The 17,961-nt window shown below is 32.5% G+C and overlaps 1 protein-coding gene across 1 annotated transcript; it reads left to right on the top strand.

The window, feature by feature from the left end:
- Positions 1–995: 995 nt before the first annotated feature.
- On the top strand, positions 996–4,778 carry LOC145555720 (thioredoxin-like protein CITRX, chloroplastic). The gene is made up of 4 exons (XM_081617446.1): positions 996–1,319; positions 1,486–1,608; positions 2,210–2,290; positions 4,409–4,778. The coding sequence occupies exons 1-4, from the start codon at positions 1,092–1,094 to the stop codon at positions 4,523–4,525; spliced, it is 549 nt and encodes a 182-aa protein (XP_081473572.1). The 5' UTR covers positions 996–1,091; the 3' UTR covers positions 4,526–4,778.
- Positions 4,779–17,961: the final 13,183 nt, after the last annotated feature.

Below are 17,961 nucleotides of genomic sequence, written 5' to 3'. Positions count from 1 at the left end.
CCCACCCCCACAGATAAAATATGTTATAAATAAATGAAGGACAATGAAAAACTGCATAATAATAATATTGACGTGAATGTCATTAGGCCGAATAAGCATTAATTTTTTTATATGCGGCTGAAGTGGTCGGTATCAAGTGAGAATATCAAAATTGACTCATTTGATGTTATTAAATATTTGGAATTTCCACTTGTAACTTTTAAGTTGTGTTTAACATATTCAAAGTTTGATGAAAGGGTACATGCAATTGTTATATTCCTTTGTTATACTTTAAAATGCACCAAGTTAGATGCATTAGTTATATTCATTTGTTTTTTTTTTAAAAAATCTATATCTTTCCCTTTAAGTCTTTAACCCTCCCATCCTCTCCTCTTTAGCATTTTATACAAATTCTCCAACAAACTTCAACCTCCATACCCTAATAACACAATGTAATTGTGCAAAATCGAGCCGAGTATTAATTAGCTTGTTTAAGGTAGGCTTAATAAGAAATACATGAGTTTGAGCCAAGCTTGAACAAGCTCAATCAAACTTAATTTTTGCTTGTTCGAGCTTGGCTCATATAAGAAAATTTGTGTTTTTAGCTTAGCTTTTGTAGTTTGTTTGATCCGGGTCAAGCTTGAGTCGAGTTACTACGAGTATATAAACTTCTTACAAACATAATTCATATCTTAAAATGTAATAGTAATAAATTTTATCTTCAAAATTCAAGCTTGGACGAGCTTATAAATGAACATGAATGAGCTGCCCGCGAGGCTAAGTGAGTCAAGTACTAAGTTCGAGTTAGGCTGACTTGAAATTTTTTTATCAAGCTTGTTTGCTTATGAACAAAATTGATTAAATCTGCTCACAATTGGTTCACAAACGCATCGCCTCATTAAAATCCTTAAACATCCTAAACACTTAAAAACCCGTTTAAGAACTCCCTAAACCCTTAAAAACGGAGTGGCAATAGAACAAAGTCTTCTGTACTTTTTTTAAAAAAAAGGGTAGAATTTAAACTCTTCTTTTGCAAGACCAACACTTACAAAACGCTATCCACTCCCTCCTTCTCAGTTAGTATCAGTTCTAAACTTGCAAAGACAATTGCTATGCAAATTCCGACAGTACCTCGTAGCATCAGCTCAGCTGCCTCAAATTTGTTCCTCTTTTCTCCACCATTTCACCTTAATTCCTCCTTAAAACCAACAACAACAACCTTAAACTTCCCAAACTCCCTTAATTTACCCTCTTCTCTTTCAACTCCTACATTATTACCCCCTCGAAAATTGCTCTGTAAACCCCCTTTTGGCAAACATGTTCGAGAAGATTATCTTGTGGTAATTTCATTTTTTCAAAAACCCCTTTTTAAAAAATGAATTAATTCTTCAATTTTATTGATTTTTATGTAATTTTCATCCATTTGAGAAATACCCATTTGCATTAAATGTTTGATTATGTTTGTGTTTTGTTCAATTTGAAATCTTTTTTGGGATTGAATTGCAGAAAAAGTTTTCAGCTCAAGAGATTCAAGAGCTTGTTAGAGGGGAAAGAGATGTGCCCCTAATTATTGATTTTTATGCAACATGGTGTGGCCCTTGTATTTTGATGGCTCAAGAGCTTGAAATGGTGAGATTCTGTTTATTGATATTGTTTTTGTGTGTTTTTAGTTTACATGTTTTCATGGTTTTGTGGTACGTGTACGCAATTCGCTACCTAATTATGTTACACTAGTCCTGAAGTGTTACATGAATGCAATTCGCTACCTAATTTTGTTATACTAGTCCTATAGTGTTACGTGAATGTAATTCGCTACCTAATTTGTCTAAACGTGTTACACTATACCAATTTGTATGTTTTATATCGTAGTTGGAGGGGTGATTAGCAAATTAGGTAACACTACACTAGTTTGTGATCATATATGATGGTTTTAATTTGAGTAACTTAATTGATTTTCTAATGGATTGCTTAAGACTCATCATATGTTGTGCTATTTTTGCTTGTTTCTGATGATTTCAAGATTAATCAATTAGCCCTGTGAGAAATAAATTTGGTGTATCACCTTTTTCTTGCTGAATATGTTGTTCAACTTGTCAGTAAAACAATGCACCTTCTATGTTTTTCACTAGGGAGAAAAAGGTTGATTGTGGAAATACTTGTCATTAGTTCACACTTATGTATGGTTAATTATTATAATTTATATGTAAGTTTGGTGTTTCTTTGTTTTCAGCTAGCTGTTGAGTATGAAGGTAAAGCAATGATTGTAAAGGTCGACACTGATGACGAGTATGAATTTGCTCGCGACATGCAGGTAATTGTTTAGATTATGTCATTACATTGGTGCTTTTTAGTCTTTAATACAAGCTTATCCATTACACCGTAGATTATGGCTGTGTTGAATGAATTTGATATTGAAGCTCAAAGTAAATGTTTATGTCATTGTGCATATGCATTTTACCTGAAAATTTATTTTTCGTGTTCATAACAGTAGTGTGACTGAATTATATGCATTGTTATGAACAATTACTAAAATTCTATGTTGCTCAAACTCATAGAAATTGTTGAACTGGTTACTTGTATCTGACATGAATCTATCAAGCTTCTCTGGGTCTCCTTCAGTTTGCAAGGATTATAGTCGTCAAGTATCCATTTCTAATCAAGGTGTCAGTCTGTTCGATACATGTTTGGTATGAATAGAGCTGTATTAATCGGATAGTTGGAGCAACAGCTGAAAAGAGGTGAATGTATGGCTACCCCCATAGTATATTATTAAAACTAACTGAGACTTCCACAGCTCCATAAGAGTAGCTGAACAAACTAATGCTAGAAAAATCACATGATGCCTAGTTATCTGTCATATATTGCATCCTAAGCTGCGCCTAGTTATCTATCATATATTGCATCCTAAGCTGCGCATGATGCCTTGTTATCTGTCATATATTGCACCCTAAGCTGCGCAAATCACGATGATTCTGATTGAAACTTCTGCATTGATTCTTTACCTTTATTAATTTAGTTTTAATAATTGTAATTTTATTTTCCAACTTATTCAAACAAGTTTCAATAAAGAAATGGAGTTCAGCAAATTTAAGCTGAGGAGGACAAAGCCTTAGTCTTTCCAAGTTTGACCAATTAACTAGATTAGACCCCTTACGACCTTACATAGGAAGGAAAGAACACTAAGGTGTAAAGCCACTTTAAAAAAGAAGAAGAAGTTCTATTACATTTACAAAGACTTAAATCAACTCCTATCCTTCAGAGTATCCTTTACAGTCCTTATCCTTCAATTTTCGAGAAAATGTCTCTCCACACTAAGTAGACTACAGTTTCCATAGCACCAAGGTGCATGATACACCCCCTTCTGAAATTTTGAGGCCCTGCTTATTCTACTGATCTGGTTGGTTTATCAAGGCAGGCAAAACTGTTTGCTTGCCTCTTATTCTAATCGAATCCTTGATATCCTCCAGACGTTCTGTGCTTTACTTGTATGATTATAGGAAAGCTTTTGATGAGATTCAACTGCTGCGCCACAGATCAAAGAATCATGCAGTCAGTACTATCACCTATTCTCAAGTTTCAGTTTTGCTAATTTCTATCTGGACTGCAGGCTCTGGAGCATAGCTAACCATGTCAAAAACCTGAGTATAAGGATACTCAATCCACCCCACACAAGTTCATCCCTGGTTACAGTAGTAAGAACTCCATTACTTCTGATGAATCTGTTCATCAAAATAGAAGCTCATTGCCTCATATAACTGATCTCAGCACTTGAATCATGAGCCTTAAGAAAATTTAATTCTTTGAACTTTGGATATTAGCATATTACCAATTAGTAATGCAGCCATAATTTATGTTTTCCGTTCCAAAAGTCTAGAACTTTCCAACTTTAGAGGGATTTAGCTTTTTTATTAGAAAGAAAAGGAAATCAGGCTCTTAATTAGATTCAAACCCTCATCTTCTAGTAAAATAAAACTTATACCTAACCATTGTGACACAACATTTTTATTTATATGTAAGGAAATACATTCTTAATAGCTAATAGGGTAAAAAAAAAAAAAATTACCAGGGGCCGGGTCCCTATGAACCTCAATGAAGATCCTCCCCTGCCTTCAACCCATTTGTAGTCAAAGAAAGGAATATTGATCCATCATTCTCCTCCCCTTTGCTTTTCTTTGAACCCTGTCATCCAATGAGCTTGTTAAGAGTTTAGACTGTTAAGAGCACCATGGTATAACTCACGTTGTGAACTTATGATACTGTTATTAGTTGTCTGAAAACAAGTAAATAATCAAAAATCAAGTGTAGTCTTTATAGATATACATTTTGAGAGATCATGCAATTGTTTCATGAAGCATGTGCTTTTGCACTTCAATCTGTGGTTCTATAGCATATAAGTTCACTCTGTAAAGGTCTGGTAAATCCATTGCAGGTACGGGGTCTTCCGACATTGTATTTCATCAGCCCAGACCCAAATAAAGACGCGATTAGAACAGAAGGCCTCATTCCTATACAGATGATGAGGGATATTCTTGAAAATGATATGTGAGGGAGGCAGAACAGAAGAGCTCTCCATTTCTTTGAACTCCTGTGTATTTCATGTAGTTTTGTTATTAGCTTCAGGTTAGGTTTTTGAGCCAACTGCCAAGGTTTACCGCCTTGATTAAGTTACATCAGAGGCTCTCTTAGAAATCTTTTTTGTATGCCTTACTGCCATTTTTTCTAGATGAAATTTTCAAGTTGTGTTGTAATCTTAAAATCCCGAGATCAATATATGAAATTATGAAGTAGCTTTTATTCAAGATTTAAGAGACTAGGTTTTGTTCTCCTCACCTTATTTTCATCTCTCAAGTTTGATAAGTTAAAAGTGATATTTTCAGATGTTATAAGACAAGGGTCTATAAGTTTCAATACAGTCTAACAAGACCATATAATAATGTCCAATAATATAAGATGAGAACCTTCGTTTTTTAAAGTGTTTCAGTTTGACCAATGCACTTCTTATATATACTACTTCGACGAATGTTCATGCTTTATGCATAAGAATATGAGTAATGATTTATGTATAGCCCTAAGGGCTATATATAACTATATAAGCATTAAATACACTCTTGGAAATTGTACTACCTCCGTTAAATGTTTTCTGCAACTTTGGGAGCGTTGGCGGTTCACGAACCAAAATTTGATAATGGTGATTGATGTATTCTAAGGGTATGTAATTAAGGTGGAGAGAGAATATTTGGATAATTAATTAACCACCCACTACTATCCCTAAGAGGCTAAGACCAGCCAACACCACCGCGGCACCGCCTTCACCAACACCATCGTCGGCTTCACCACCACCACTACCACCCCCACGATACCACCACAAAACCCCCACCATTTTAGATCTGATGGAAACCACCACCACCATTCTCCCGAAACCCCCACGAAACCACCACCAGCCCCACGAAACCACCACCAGCCCATAGATTCGACGAAAACCATCAAACCACCACCACCGCCATTCTCACGAAACCCCCACAAAACCACCATCAGCCCAACGAAACCCCCACGAAACCACCACCACCATTCTCACGAAAGCCCCCATAGATCCGACGGAAACCCACTACGAAATCATCACCACCAATTCAACAAACCCATCAAGAATTCAATTTCTTGAAAGTTGAAGAGAGAGAAAGAAGATCTAAAAAGATGATGAGAGATAATGATATGGAATGAGGAGAGAGAAAATACGGGGGGGGGGGGGGGGGATGAAGATGAAGATGGAGGTGGTTTTGGATTTCTTGAGTTGAAGATGAAGAGTAGATAAATTAGATTGGGTTGGTTGGGGTAAAAATTGGGTGAGAGATTAGTGATTAATTAAATTTGGTTATGGTTAGTAAATTGTGTTATAATTTTTTAAATGAGGGTAAAATTGACATTTGACTAGTTTTTTTTTACTAAAAGTGGAAAGAAATTTTTTTATTGCACATAATGTTTAGCGGAAAAAATAGTAAAAGTTGCAGAAAACATTTAACAGAGGTAGTATAAAATTAGGAATTCATAACAAAAACACTTGTAAATTAGTGTAATTAGTGTTTATATTTTTATGATTTCTTAACTTTTAACAATTGCAAGTGTAAATTTAATGCTTATATGTATCCCTAAGGGTTGCAAGTGGAATTATTCTTTTAATAGTTATAAGCACTTGTTAAAGTTTCAATAGGGTTGCAAGTGGAATTATTCTTTTAATATTACAATAAAAGATTTTTTTTTTTTTAATTAATTGAAGTTAGGCCTTGTTTTCTTCACCCTAAAAAGATACAGTAAAAATAATTTCATTTAGTTAAAAAAAAATAAAATAAAATAATAAAATAAAAAAAAAAAACACTTTGCTTATTAAAAATAATTTCAATTTAGTAAAAATCGATAGGAAAAAATATATATATATATAATAACAACAGAGAACCAGTAAAATTAATCTCAGCTCACTAAAACAAATTTCAGAACATCAAAATTAATGAAGAACAAGGTCTTACACTCTTACTTGTATAATGAATTGAGGTTTATACTTATGGACAAAATAGAATGCTCTCATCAATAAGTGAAGTTTTTTAGATAATAAATAAGGATTACTCTTATGAACAAATGTTGTCATACAATGTGTTTTGCCACAAACAAAACTATTAATAAAAAAACATAGTCTAGTGGGATTTTATTACTTTTTTTTTGAAAGAACTCTAGTGGGATTTCATTTAATTCATTTAAAATATAATTTCTAAATGTTAATTATTTATTTTTTAAAATTTTTATTTGTAAATTAGAGGATTATTTTTTTTCTTTTTTAATTTTTATGAGAATGCTAAAGTGACTAGTTATCATTGAATGACAAACATGAAAAACATTCATCTACGTAGCTAAATAAAGTAGAGAAAATATCTTAAAATTGTTGAGAAAAAATAAAAAGAAAATCTGAATTTCAAAAGAAAAAATGACATGGCTTGAGAATGTGACAGACTGAAAGCAATAGTAGTAAGCTACATTCACAATTTCACAGCTCACGATATCATTTTTCCAAAGATTCTACCTAGCCAAGTTCTCAGCATCCTGATATAATTATTTAAATTATTTTTCTGGTCATAAAAAAAAGATGTTAATTTCATGCGTAATAATAATACATGCATATATACATTGATCTGACCATTGAACATCTGGTACATATATTTCCTGGTGGTGTGAATCAGTTTGGTATTATTACCACAAGTGGCATCCATTTCATTCATTATGCTTCTTGTTGTTATACCAGTAGTTTTAATTTAGTGGTGAATCCAAAATAAGTACCCCGTTACTTATTTCTGAGTTGCTAAGTTTAGGAGGGTATCAGTTTATCGCTTTGATAAACAAGATTCGTTAATCAAATAGCAAAATCGTAAAAATATTAGCAAAAATGTCCAATCAACATGACATTTTCGTAATATTATTAACAACTGTGGGTCCTATATTTACTAAAAAGTTGTTGACTTATTTACAGTTTTGTCAATTGATAAACAAAACAAAATTTGTTTATCAAGGTAATAAACTCGTATTTTCTCTAAGTTAAGGGGTCCGACGTTGCAATTTGTGTAGCAATACTAAGATGCTAGATTGTTAAGGCCCTTTTCTTTTGAGTTGTTCTACTTTGTTTTGCCCTACTCTGCTCTGCTCTAATCTGCCCTAATGAATTTGTTCTGCTCTATTTTGTTTTGCAGCGTGTTAGAGCAAGTTTAGCCCCAAGTCTTAAGACTTGAATGTGACATCATTTTTGGTGGCCCCCGTTGAAAATGATGTCATCAAATTCTTGTTAAGACTCACTAAGACTTATACATATTTATCACTTTAGCCCTAAGACTTAAATATTTAACATATAATATGTAGAAAAGTATAAGGAAAAAAAAAAGGATAATAAAAATAAAAGTGAGGTGGGAGTAGTGGGTCCCAATCTCAAGTCTTAAGTTTTAAGACTCAACTTGAAACTTGCTTGAAATTTTTGAAAAAAAAAATATGGAAAAAGTTTTAAGCATAAGTCTTAAGACTTAAAATGATGATGTCACCCCACTTGGGGTTAAACTTGCTCTTAGAAGCATTGTTCTGCTCTGCTGAAATTTGCTCTGCTCTGCTCTATCATACAATGAGTCTCAATCAAGTAAAATTTGTAGCAAGCTTGATTAGTAACACTTGATTCTAACAGTTTGTTTGGATAAAGAAAGGGGAAGGAAAAGAAAGGGAGGGAGGAGAAGAGGAGGGGAGGGAAAGGAAGGGGAGGGAAGAATGATGAGTTTTCCTTCCAAATCTCTCCATTGTTGGAGGGATCAATTACCTACAATTTAATCATTCTATTTCTCTCCCCTCCAATTCCCTCCCTTCCTCATTTACTATCCAAATGAAAGATACTCCATCTCTCCATTTCTCTTCCCTTCCTTTCCCTCCATTTCCTTTAATCCAAACACACCATAAGTTCTAACATAATTGTGTTTTACATTTTACACAGTTAACACAGATTTTAATGCAATAAAGTTAAAGGTTTTTTTTTATTAATTTTAATGAATATTGAAACTTGTGAAAGGTCTGGAACAAGGTCATGATGTATTGTCACTAAAGATTATGAGAAATCTTATACGGAGTACTTACGTATACGGTATACACCTAGGTCATTAGATGCAAGGTTCACTGAAAAGTAGTTTTCGCTCATATGATTAAATATAGGGTTGCAATTCCTAATCAGACATCATAAACGGACTCAAACCCATCTTGAAGTTACTGAGAGTAACTCGAAGGGGTCTCGAACCCGACCCAAACCAAACTCAAATCATCTGAATTTGACCCGATTAATTTACCCAAATTTCATATTTCGTAATAATAATAATTTTTACACTATTTTTTATAGTTATTAAGCACATCCCGAAATCAACCCCGAACCTAACGTGCTAGCCCGAATTGTCATCCCTAATTAAATGTACAATAATCATCAAAATAATAATCTCTACAAATGTGTCGAAAAAAAATAATCTCTACAAAGATTTTTTTTTTTTCCTCCCCTTTTCTAATATACTAGCTTCGTTTCAAATTATGTACACCAGTTGGGTATTTTTTATGAGAAATAAAATCCAGTTGTTGCACAGAGTTTAACACAAATTCTTGTATTTGGCTAGTCATATTGTGTGGTCAGCCATCAAAAGAATTACTTTTTAGTTTAATAGGAGTTACTTGCATTGGTCAGTGTTAAAGGGGTTATTTCATCAGTGTTATAAGGTTACTCGGTCAGTGTTATAGGGATTAATCAGTCAAGGGGCATTTAAGGGCCTGTTCTATTTAGTTTAATTTCAGTTCAGTTCAGTTCCAATTAGTTCAGTTCAGTTCAACTCCAATCATTTCAGTTCAGTTCAGTTTCTAATTTCCTTCTCTCATAGACAATTTATTTCAGCTCTATTAAGTTCAGTTCAGCCTCAATCAGTTCAGTTCAGCCTCAATCAGTTCAGTTCAGTCCCAATCAATTTAGTTCAGTTCAGTTGTTTTCAGTAAATCGGAACAGGCCCTTAGTATATGTTATAAGAGGCTACTTTGTTCTTTTATACTTAGGGCATATTCACATTTACTTAATTTTAATTCAGTTCAGTTCAGTTCAGTTCAGCTCCAATCAGTTCAGTTTAGTTCAGTTCAACTCTTAATTTCCCTCTCTCATAAAATATTCAGTTCAATTCAGCTCAACTCCAATCAATCAGTTAAGTTCAGTTCAGTTCAGTTCAACTTAGTTTAGTAAATGTGAACCGACTCTTACTCTATTCTAGTAAAATTGCAATAACTGGACTTTTAAACTATTCATGACATTTGTTTGACCATATATTATGATTTATACATAAAGTAAAATATAATCATGTGATATCTTGTTAGACTCGTCTCGTAAAATACCTTCACAATAAATTTTTAGTCTTATATGATTATAAATATTTAACATATAAAATATGTTTAGAATGCATAACTTTATCTTTATTGCAATAGTTGTGGAACAGTGATTATACAGTGTGGTCAGCTATATACAAGATGGGCTGATGATTTAAAATGGAGGTAGTAACTAAAATCAGCCAAATTATAGGAAATTGGGTTAAAGAATCGCATTATTAGTAGTAGTTGTCGAAGATACGGTGACATGGTATTCTTGATTATAAAAACAAGAACATAAATTTTGAGATAAACATTTTAGATTTTACCAAATCCATAACATATCCGTCTGTGCTGCATTTCTGCAAATAAAGATATTGCAGATCACAAAGTTCAACTAACATAATTCCTCTACATTATTGTATTGACAACTCATAATCTCTTAACTTATTTTCGTAATTAATTATCCAAATCTACCCAACTCAACCACTAGCATATTGTTTATACTCATTATCTCGTATATAATCGTTTTACTTAAAGTTTTGGAAAATTTGTTAGAAACAACCTTTTAAAGTGTTCACTTTATTTAAAACAACCTTTTAAATATTTTTTACAAATTCAGACCACATTATAATTTTTTTTTATCAAAGACAACCTAATGCTAGTTTTCGGCGTTGACTCTATTTTTCCGATGTTGACAACGAGTGTATGAGACATGTGACCTCATATATTGCTAATTACACCCCTTTCCCTCCAATTCACTCGTACTAAATCCCCTCCTCTCTCAAAGTAATTTGTCACTTTGAAGGGTTTTAATAGGAGTTAATTGGAGGGGAAAGGGGTATAATTAGCAATATATGAAGTCACGTGCCTCACACACTCGTGGTCAACATCGGAAAAATAGAGTCAACGCCGAAAACTAGCATTAGGTTGTCTTTGGTAAAAAAATTTTATAATGTGGTCTGAAGTTGCAAAAAAAAATTTAAAAGGTTGTTTTTAATAAAATAGACACTTTAAAAGGTTGTTTTTGACAAATTTTCCTAAAGTTTTATAGCCGTGTTGGATCAAATCTCTTTTACATTATACTCCTTCCATCCCTAAATATAATTCTTATTTAATTTTTTATCGTTTTCAAAACGTGTCTTAAAAAGTTTGTATCTCTATTTACATATGCGTAAAAATTATAAAAACTTAATATTGATAAAATGTATAATATAACGAATCCAACAAAATTCCACTTGAATATATATTTTTTTACTAATTAGCAAGAACTTATAGTCAAATTTTTCAAAATGTGACCCAACTAAATCAAATGTAAATTATATTTAGAGACGGAGAGAGTACTTTTTTGTCTTTTTGTGTTTCACCCGTTCCACCCTTTAGACTAATCCGGATTTGGGGATCAGTTATGGGTGATTAGATTCTAATTTCCTCCCAATTGTTGTTGCGGGGAATCGAACACGGTCCTCCCTACCAAGTGTAGTCCCAATCGTCATTGCACCATCATTCAATTGGTAGAGAGTACTATATAATGTAGCGACTATTATTACATCAAAACAAAACTAAATAAACTTGGGTACTGACAAAAGAGTAAAACTTTGTAGCAAGTTGACGCGGGAATCTCATTAAATCCATTTAAAAATCAGTTACAAATAACTACTTTTGTATTAATATTGTTACAGCTAATCTTAATCAAGAAAATAAAAATAAAAGGAGTAATAAAAAATTAACTCAACTCTACCGTAAATCCGTAATACACACTACACAGAGGAGCTATAAACGGCAACGTTCCGATAAGCGGCGGCGGAGCACGGAGAAAACGCGAGCCACACGAGCGCAGCCATAATTCCGACGGGAAAGAAGAGGAGAATTAACGGCGGTGGTGGTAGTGGCGGCAGAATCAACGGTAGTCCTAATAATGACGCCGTTAAGATGACCAAAATGACTATCCAACCGAAAGTAGAGACGTTAAATACACTTGGAGGTGAAGACAATGTCGACATTTTCCGGCGCAGTATAATGTGCTTTCTCACCGGAGATATGAACATCTCAGTCACTGGTGGCGGCGAGGATTTTGGAAAGAATGGTGAATAAAGTGTGAAGTAGTGTAGAGATTTTTGGGTTTTAAAGAAAATATTGTTGAATTTTTGGGGAATTTTTTTTTGGATTTTGGAAAGAATGGTGAATAAAGTCTCCAATGATTTGAGGACTCTCTATTTATAGGGTATGCCTCAACAAGCTTAAGGTTGGAAAGTGAGTTGTCTGTCCCAAATTATTATATTATGTTTTTCAATATTTAAAATTCTTGTCACTTTCTAATAATGCACAATTGCTTCAATTGCACAAACAATTACACATGGGGAAAAAAGGGAGAGATGAGTCGAATAGGATGAGTAGGATCGGTTATTCGGTCATCTTTATTGGAACCAATCACGAACTTGATTGAAAAATCGATTTAAAAAAATTTTCCACCCGATTCTGAAATCAATGGTTTAGAAACCGATAACAATAATATTAAGTATATAGTCAAAACTTGTTTGGAACAAACACTCAATCAGGGCTTTTCACGGCAAATCAAATTACTATAGGATTGGGGCATTTTGGATAATCAATCTCATAAATTGTTGTATAAAAATCAAATAAGGAAAAAAAATAGACAAAAATTTGTCAATCAATCAACATTTAAACTTTTTGAATAATATGATGTAACATGTTTAATATTACACCCTCTCATATGTTTCGGGATGCTTTATTACACTATAACTAGCCTTTTGACCCGTTCAATGCACGGGTTGTTACTTAGGTTATTTTTTCTTGTAAAATGTCGTTGTTGTGTGAAATTTAGTTAGGTATATATACATAGATATTGTAGGGCATGAAATGACACATTGGTTTAAGTCATATTTAAGTTTAGGAGATGAAAAGATCATTTTATTGTTAATGTAATGAACACTAATTAGTTTAACTTTAATTTATTATATTGAATATGAAACACTTAATTTTCTTACTTAAATTTGTAAGTTTTAGAATGCATAAAGATTAAATACTCAAACATTATTTATATATTTTGCTTTTATATTAAAATGGGAATTTAAAAAGAAAGGATTAAGGGAGGTGACATGTGGCATGTGAATGATAATGCATGGTGACATGTGGCTTAGTATAGATTTATGGTTTGTGTTTTTAAATACTAAAGTATAGATACGTAAGAGAATGTAATTTTATACACCCTGTAAGGCTGTAAAATGTTTTTAAAAAAAAATGTTAAAATGTTCAATAAAAATAAATGCAATGAATTCTACCAGATCAATTATGACAGATCTTTGTTTATCAGTTGTAACTTGTATATTACAAGTTGTAAATGTAATTTCAAATTAAACCTTTAAAGGTCAAACAGAAGTGTGAGTAGAGTAGTAGACTAGTAGGTGGCAAAATCATGATATAATATTTAAATAAGTAACGAATAAATCAAAAATTTGTGCTAGTTTCAAAAAGGATGCCACAATAATTTGTAATCAAAACAAAATATTAGTTTAATTACCGTAATTGCTACTTAAGGGAATCGGGTTTGGGCTTCGTGTGGTGTATCGAATCAGACAGAATCATGGAAATCAAATCCCTAAACATTCACCTTTTGGACCCATATTATGTTCTGGCATTTTTTTTCTTATATTATAATCAACTATACTTTGGACTTCATTATTATTTTATTTGCCCTAATATTATAATGTATAATTAATATATACTATAGAGTTCCCCCTTCAAAAAAAAATATATATATACTATAGAGTTCATTCATCTACTTGTGTTTTGCCAACATGTCGACTAAACTCAGTTAAGAGGACGTAACATGTACCACGTAACATAACTTTAATTTGATGGAAATTGACACCTCATCATGCAAACTTTCGACCATTATGAAACTAATTACAAGATGGAAGATTATTCTCATAACATGCTAGTCTAAGTATAATAAGGGTGTGTTCTATTCAACTGATTTTTACTTTATCTTAATTTATCTTAACTTATTATCCCTTATTAAAACTTATTTTAGTTATAAATTAAACTTGAGTAGCCCTGATTAACCCTTATCACAACTTATTTGAACTTATTTTTCTTGAACTTATCTTATATAAGGTGAACATAACAGGACCTAAATATTGTATGTACGTTAGATTTAAAGTTACTTTAAAATACAAGTACAAAAATTTACTCTGTAGTTAGTAGTTAATGAAAAATATAAGTTCGTTAAAAAAAAAAAAAAAAAACCTATCTAAATTTTAACTTGTAGGTATTACTTCTGTTTCACATTATGTATAAAATTGGGTTTCAATTGTTTTACATATAATGTGAAACAAAAGTAGTATAAGAATTTATTGTAGTTTTGAATAGAATTAAGATAGCCTTTTCTTTTTTTTTTTTTTTTTAAAAAAAAAGGATAGCCTTTATGATTATATTTTTATTATTTTTCCATAGCTTTGAACAGAATATTAAGTGACCTAACAAAAATTAAAACTTAAACTTAAATTTACCAAAATAAGTGTATATAAGGTGATAAACACAACCATAACATTTAAATGTCATCCTAAAGGCAATGATTAGAAATATAGAGCAATATAATATTAATTTAAACATTTAATAACAATATCAAATTAAATTCCCTTTGTTTTGTTATAAAAATCTCAACTTTATACCATTACTAGATGAAGCTCGTGCGATGCACGGGTCGATCTATTTTTTTAAAAAATATTTTCATATTTATGTGATTACATTTGTTATTTTATTAGTTGTACACTTGTACGTAATATATCATTTTCTCCGTATTTGTTTTAAAATATTAGATAAACTTCATAATCTCAAAAGATAATATTTTGTATTTAATTAATGTAACCATTAAAATCTCATTGGTCAATTATGCTTATGTGACACTTGAATTATTTATTGGATATAACTATAATTTATAATCTTACGTGACACGTTAACTAATCTTAGGTGGCATAATCCTATTGTAGCGTTTTAAAAATATTAATCCTATGTGGCGCTCTAATTATTTTTTAAAAATAAAAAGCATATGTGGCGCTCTAAAATCTCGGGAAAAAACTCCCATATATATATATATATATATATATATATATATATATATATATATATATATATATATATATATATATATATATATATTAGATTGAGAAATCTAATAATCGATAGACCTCGAAATACAGTTAGCAAATACATGTACGTGTAGTAGGAATTTGGTACATTAAAAAAGAATAACTATTCAAATCATTGGTTTTTTTTTTTAGGGATTATGAAGAACTACCTATTGGTAGAGGTGATCAATGGGTGAGCCGGTGCGGAACGGGTTCGGGCTGGTCAAGGTAATAAAACAGCCCATTCCTCAGGCAGGGCCAAGCTTCGGGCTGGATATATGTGTCCAAACACGTCCAAACTAGCCGGGTTGTGAGGGCTTTTGGGCCGGGCAAAAAATTAAATTAAAATTGCATAAAATTGATTTACCAAAGCTGCCCAAAATTTTTACAAAATTGGGCCGAGCCGAAAAAATTGCCCAAAATCAGGTCGGGCTCAACTTGTTCAAGACTTCAGGTTTACTTATTGGTCAAAACCTCTAGACAGGTCAATCCAGTCCGCATTAGTAGACTAGTCACTATGAAAATGGAAAAAAAAAAAAAAAAAAAAAAAAAAAAAAAACATGATTTTCATCCTCAACTATAAATTTTTAAATCCTCGGCATTAAGATTATACCAATTGGTTGTTGGTGTAGTGGTGATTGGGACTACACTTGGTAGGGAGGACCCGTGTTCGATCCCCCGTAACAACAATTGGGAGGGGACTGGAACCTAACCACCCAGAACGGATCCCGAATTTGGATTAGCCCAAAGGGTGAACTGGGGTAGAATACCCAAAAAAAAAAAAAGTTTATCAATATGATAAACAAAATTTGTTTATCAAATGACAAAATCGTAAATAAATCAATAACTTTTTATTAAATATTGGTCCTACTGTTGTTGATATATTTACGAAAATGTCATGATGACTAGGCATTTATGTTGTTTTATTTACCATTTTGTCATTTGATAAACAAATTTTGTTTATCAAATTGATTATCTTAGACTTCCTCATTAAGATTGAAAAGTTCTTTCGTTACCAATAGGCCAATATTTGGTTTTCAATCATTGTTAATGGTCAATTGGTATCATCATACATGAGGGAGGGGACCCGATAATGAACATCCTACTAGTAATTGAGGGAGAAGATATTTTTTTGAGACCATAAGCCAAAAGATATCATGAAACCAAGAGTGCTGGAAAATCAAAGGGTCAGAATTGAAACCACGGATTGCATGCCTAGCTTATTGGACATATATAAGCCTCAAACTCAAAAAATGGAATAAAGAACAAAAGAGATCGAATAAAGAAACAATAAAATTGACTTGGTTCAAAGTATATAAATTAAATCACAATGAATTATATGATAGGATCATAACATATGATATATAAAAAAAAAAAGTGATAATAATAAGCAAAACCAAGGAGGATTACGATGATATAATGATGATATGGTATGGTATGGTCTTTTAATTTGGATGCTTCTTATCTTGTATTCGTGGTTATAGGGTGGACAGTATCTTTGTGCTGTTACTTTGCAACTTGAGTAATGAGATTTTCAATGTTTACATGCAATGTATTTGTATTCTTCTCTTTCTCTTTATTCGCCTTATTTACCGTTTTATTTGCCTCGTTTCCCTAACATTACCTATGACTTTAGGGTATGTTATGGTAACTATATTGATTTTCTAACTTCATGTATATTGTCTGGTTTTGTGACTACCTAAGTATATTTGGTAAGGTTTGGCACACTAAAGTTGACAATTCCTTTGTTTAAGGATATTTTGTTTGACATAATTATAAAATTTAGTATAATACTTGTCCTGAGTATAAATATTTCCCCCCGATTTTTCTAGTGCTGGTTACTGACTAACTATATAAAAGCACAGTTGTTCTATTGTATAAAACTCATCCTAATATTAGGTTGGTTCAAAGTTATAATCTATATTAAACCGACCCAAATTTAGGATAGTCTTTTCAATGCGTCTACCATATACTTGTACCATATAGCCTCCATTTCAAGTTGATGATTCGTGATTCAGGATTAAATTCTAATCATATGGGTATGGGTTGCATTTTAAAAAAAAAAAAATTATCTTAAGGTTCCCTCATCTTTATTTAGAGGTGTGTGGCTCTTATATTCTTTTAGGTTGATGAGGTGTTTGTATAATTTGATGCATCAAGTTAGACCAATTCAACTAACTAGTGTTCTCACGTAGGACTTACGAAGATAAGAGTAGAGCTGGACATCGTGTCGTGTCAGGTCGTTCCTTGCCGTGCCAGGAGGTGAGTCGTATTGTGTCACGCTGAGCTTAAGCCTGAGCCTGAGTAATGGCAGGCCATGTCGGCCAGGCCACCAAATGGCACACCCCAGCCCACGGCACGGCCCATGTGCCTGGCGGGCTGAGTCGTGCCGGGCGGTAGGCCAGCCCATTATTCTTATTATTAATTAAATAATTTTATTATTAATTAATCAATTTTAATATATTTATTATTTTTATTATTATTATTTGTTGAAGAATAAACCTCTCAAGTGTCACCACATGTAAATGTCCCACATTGGTTGAAGAAGAGAGAATTAAACACTTTATAAGGCTAAGGGGGCTACTCCTCCTATAGCCATATGGTTTTAGGATGGAACCTCCTTGGATTTGTAAAGTGGACTATCTCTCTTGGTTTGTGGGTGCAGCCTAGACCAAATTTTTCTTGTGGAGTAGACTCGGTTGGTACTAAGGGGGGGTTAGCCTTGTTTAGTTGGTATTTGGGGAATGTCTTTTGTGTTGCTTCTTCCCCAAATTTTATCTTTTGTAATGTTGTTGACATTAATGGAAGTAGTAGGCACATTTTGTTTTTGTACGGAGCGTCAAGAGTAGAGGATAGACCTAGAGTATGGGAGGAAATTTCACTTCTTATCTCTAATACTCCTAATGTGTTGATTATGGGAGACATAAACCAACTGGAG

The sequence above is a fragment of the Chenopodium album genome, chromosome 8, assembly GCF_948465745.1.
Source record: "Chenopodium album chromosome 8, dcCheAlbu1.1, whole genome shotgun sequence".
NCBI classification, from domain to species: Eukaryota; Viridiplantae; Streptophyta; class Magnoliopsida; order Caryophyllales; family Amaranthaceae; genus Chenopodium; species Chenopodium album.
Note: the sequence above shows the minus strand (reverse complement) of the source record. Positions and strands in the feature narration are given on the sequence as shown.